General features: G+C 45.3%; 1 protein-coding gene across 4 annotated transcripts in view; it reads left to right on the top strand.

Annotated features, from left to right (window-relative positions):
- Window positions 1-4,126, top strand: part of LOC115477878 (protein-L-isoaspartate(D-aspartate) O-methyltransferase-like) — a 45,323-nt gene extending 41,197 nt beyond the window's left edge. For 3 of the 4 annotated variants that reach the window (XM_030214998.1, XM_030214999.1, XM_030215000.1), the window contains one exon: window positions 3,175-4,126. In XM_030214998.1, coding sequence (XP_030070858.1) covers window positions 3,175-3,187 — 13 coding nt within the window. In that variant the 3' untranslated portion in view covers window positions 3,188-4,126. The remainder of the gene's footprint in view (window positions 1-3,174) is intronic. The other variant, XM_030215001.1, reaches the window with a different exon arrangement.
- Window positions 4,127-4,577: the final 451 nt, after the last annotated feature.

The following is a 4,577-nucleotide window of genomic DNA, read 5'->3' as shown; positions in this document are numbered from 1 at the left end:
ACACATAAACACACACACACATACACACACAAACACACATAAATAAACACATACACACACACACATAAACACAAACACACACACAAACACACAAACAAATGCAAACACACACACACACACACAAACAGCCTCGACGATGCACCTCTAAGTGCCCCCCCGCCGCATCGCCACAACAATCCGTGCAACGGGGCATCAGAAAGCCCCTACCCCCCTTCCCTCCTCGCCGCATCACCCAACCCCTCCCCCACCGCTTCACCAAGCCCCTCCCCCCCACATCGACCGCCTCGCCACCCGCGACCGCTAATACAAACTCTGTCCGGCGGCTGCTGCTGCTTCTATTCAGCAGCAGCAGCCCGTACATAAAGAAAACAAACAAACAAAAATACAACCTCCTAAAACGCACCTCCGTGGAGAACCATCTCACATTGGCTGACGTCTCTGCAGCCGCTCCTCCTCTCCCCTCAACGTCAGTGCCCCTGCCGGAAGACCCCGGAGAAACGCCGAGACGTCAGAGGGGAGAGGAGGAGCGCATGCTGAGACTTCAGCCAATGTGAGATGCTTCTCAACGGAGGTGCGTTTTAGGAGGATTTTTTTTTTGGTTTTCTTTATGTACGGGCTGCTGCTGCTGAATAGCAGAAGCAGCAGCCACCGGACACAGTTTGTATTAGCAGTTGCGGGTGGCGAGGGGGTTGATGAGAGGAGGAGGGGCTTGGTGATGTGCCACGGTGGGGGGGTCGGGTGATGCGCGAAGGGGGGGGGACAAGGGGCTTTCTTTGGGTGCTGCGCCGGCTGGGGGGGGGAGTGGGGGTCTCGCTGGACATGGGTGGCTGGAAGGAAGCAGGGGGGAGGGGAGGGTCGCTGCACATGGGTGGCTGCAGGGGGGGCAGGGAACAGGGAGATAGGGATGGGGCTCCACACACCACATGGGTGCCTGCAAGGGGGACAGGGGATACAGGACGGACACTGCAGGGCGGGCAGGGGGACAGAAGGGTTGGTGGTCATCAGGGAGGACAGGTGGGTCGATGGACATGGCTGGCCACAGGGGAGGAACAGGGAAAAAGGAGAGGAGTGTCCTCAGACATGGGTGGCTGCACAGGAGAGGAGGGTCGCTGGACATGGGTAGCTGCAGGGGGGGCAGGGGGACAGAAGGGTCGCTGGACATGGCTGGCTAAAGGGGGGACAGGGGAGAGAGGAGGGACGCTGCACATGCGTGCCTGCAGGGGGACAGGAGGGATGCTGAGGGGGGGGCTGAGACCACATGGGTGGCTGCAGGGGGAGCAGGGGAGACAGGAAGGACGCAGCAGGGGGAGAGGAGGGTTGATGGGCATGGGTGGCTGCAGGGGGATGCTGGACATGGGTGACTGCAGGGGGAACACGGGGAGAGGAGGGTCGCTGCACATGCCTGGCTGCAAGGGGGCAGGGGAGAGGGAGGGGGTGAGGGGGTTCCTCACACCACACACGCAGTCACTCATTCTCTGTCTGCCACATACACTCTCACTCACACACTCACTGTCTTTGTCCCTCTCTCTCACACAGTGTCACACAGAAACACAAACACTGTCTCTCACACACTCTCTCTCTCTCGCACAAACACATACACTCTGTCTCTCTCTCTCTCACATTCTCTCTCTGACACACACGCTCCATCTCTCACACACACTCTTTCTGAAACATAAGGAAAACCTTGCTAGCGCCCGTTTCATTTCTAACAGAAACGGGCCTTTTTTACTAGTGGCTAAATAATTTATATATTTTTGAAACCAATTAACTTTTAACTTTTCTGAATAATCTGAGGGTGATCTTCGAAAAGCACTTTCTCACCACCTCCCTCACCAAATATTTGTTTATATTGATTTGTGGTATATTCCATCAGCAGTCTCAGAGAAATTGTATAAATCATTTTAATTGCTCTGTGTGTATTTGTGGACTTACAGGCAGAGAAAGAATATGTCTGTTTTTCTAAGTAGATTTTTTGGGGTTTTTTTATGTTTATCTGATATTTTTAACTCTGCAATTTCTTTTTTGCCTCACGCATTCACTCTAATATTTTCTGCTTTGTTACACCTATTATGTAAAACGCACTGAACCCTAGTGAGGGGATTTTAGCGGTATATAAGACCTGATTTAATTTGATTTGAAAGATGTTTTGGAACATACATTTAAAAGTAGGAGCTCCACACAGAACTAATAGAGCTGACTTTCCAGAATGTAGGTGCATCTACATGGATCTGGGGTGGGGGTGGGGTGAGAATATAACTCCTCTTGCAGCCCCTCCACTCCTAAAATGCCCTGAAATTTTGGTGTTGCTAGGACAGTGAATGGGAACGTTATTTTTTGGAGAATGACAACTAATGTACCTATCTTTGTGGAATACTTAGATTCAGAAAAAATGTCCAGTTTCTCATACCACCACCCCACCCCCAGACATGCCTGGAAAATTTGGTGTTGACAGGACACCAAATAAGAGAAAGTTATTAGTGGCAGATATATACATTAAAATAAACCTAGTTTGACACTAGGCTAAAAATCAAAAGATATGACGCACAAATGACAACGGTCTAGTTCTCTCTGGTTTTGGCAAGTAACTATTGCAAGTCCCTGCTAGCATAGGAAGAGAAAGACTTATGTCCTAGCAGTACACCAGGCTGCTGTTGGGAAACAGAGGGAAAGATGTATAACGGCAGTAAATAAATCCTAATAAATACATAAATAACATAGAGAATGCAGTTAGGAGTCCTGTGGACTGCACAGTAATGGGTAAATAATATTATTTAAGTTATTATGTCCTAGTATTTCCTTTTTTAATTTTATGAATTTAATAATAATAAACAAGCAAAACATACTTGTACAGAAAAGCTGTATAAATTAGAAAATCAATTATTACAATAGTTGAAAATGTTCTAGCTATTTCCAAGTGGAATAGTGGCCATAAAGTGATGGTGATTTGCTTTTGCTCCACAAAAGGAAAAACGAGTAATTATGACTAATAAACCACCTGTGTATACAGTGCTGTACAATATTCTTCACATGGTTTCAATGTCCCTGCCTGTAAGAGTTTATAAATATCTAAGCGGCAACACAGGTAAGCTGTGTAACTATCTTTAGGATATACAGTGAGGAATAAGTTTAATGGAAACAGAGCTGTAACTTGGGTTTCTTACTTTTTTATTTTAGTGATGATCTCTGATGTATTACTGCTATAAAGAATTTGAAGACAGGTTTAAAGATGTTCTCATTGTTTTTTTAAATGGAGCCTTTATTTATAAACCTGAAGAAGCTGCTTAAAGGATTGGGCAAGAGAGGGAGCCAATGACCAAGCTAAGCCACAAGTGTAGAAGAGCAGACTTCCAATCAATCTCTGGTGACTCTGGCATCGTCCAGCTCGGCTCTGACACAGGACCATGATGGTGTTATAGAATGAAACCATTATCTTCACGCAAAGGAGCAGAATACCATATTCCTGTACATGCAAAATGTGCACAGCAAAAACTTTGATTCTGAGGGATGAATGTCATGTCATGTCATGTTCTTCAGCAACCCTCTTGCACACAACTATAATCAGATTATTCTAGGTGCTTTAAACTTGATTATTCATTTTGAAACAGACAGACAACGCCACATGATTGCACCCTTATCATATCAGTCATCCAACGTTTCTTTGCGCAGTTACTTATAAAACAGATTGAAGGGTTTTCTCCAATAAACTTGACATTTATATTCAGAATAAGCCATGCCTAAGTATGTGGTAAGATAGGTCTATTTGTTTTTCCTAGTGGATGTAGGGCCCTTGACTTACCATGTGCCTTTGGTACATCAAAGGCAAGCCATAAAATCTGTCTTACTATTTATGGTCTATTCACATTACGTATATATCACAAAAAAAGGTTTAGAGAATGTTGATTCTATATAACATCAAAGATTTCTCTCGTATGCTGGCACAGGGTATTTTTATACGACTGTTGTTCTGTGAAGTGCATTTGAAAGCTTTAATTCTTCAATTCAACAGTTTCTTTAAGAAAAGGGGTAAAAAGCCTCTGCAAGAAGCACAACCACCAACCCAAGAAAACGTTGATAACAACGTGGGTAGAGGAAAATCAACGGGCTGTTTTGTCTTCAAGGGCTCCAAGAAAACCCCTTCTTACTTAAAGTGTAGGAGTGTGGTAGCCGTGTTTGGCCAGAGTTTCGCTATAAGCTATCTCAAGGCGTGGAAGACCACTGATATCAGGCACATTTAGCCTTATTATAGTTGATCCCATTGTAATAAGGCTAAACGTGCCTGATATCAGTGGTTTTCCACGCCTTGAGACAGCTTATAGCGAAACTCTGGCCAAAGTCGGTGTGACGGACCGACCACTTGCACGCTGCCTGTTTTATTTGAAAAATGAGCTAAGTAAAAATTATTTTTCACTTATTTTGGGGATCCACTCTATCAGTTCTGTGAAGTCAGCATTTTTACATTACACACTTTAAGTAAGAAGGGGTTTTCTTGGAGCCCGTAAAGACAAAACAGCCCGTTGATTTTCCTCCACCCACGTTGTTATCAACGTTTTCTTGGGTTGGTAGTTGGGCTTCTTGCA

This window comes from Microcaecilia unicolor, chromosome 9 (assembly GCF_901765095.1).
Source record: "Microcaecilia unicolor chromosome 9, aMicUni1.1, whole genome shotgun sequence".
Lineage (NCBI taxonomy): Eukaryota > Metazoa > Chordata > Amphibia > Gymnophiona > Siphonopidae > Microcaecilia > Microcaecilia unicolor.
This window is presented reverse-complemented; position numbering and strand designations above follow the sequence as displayed.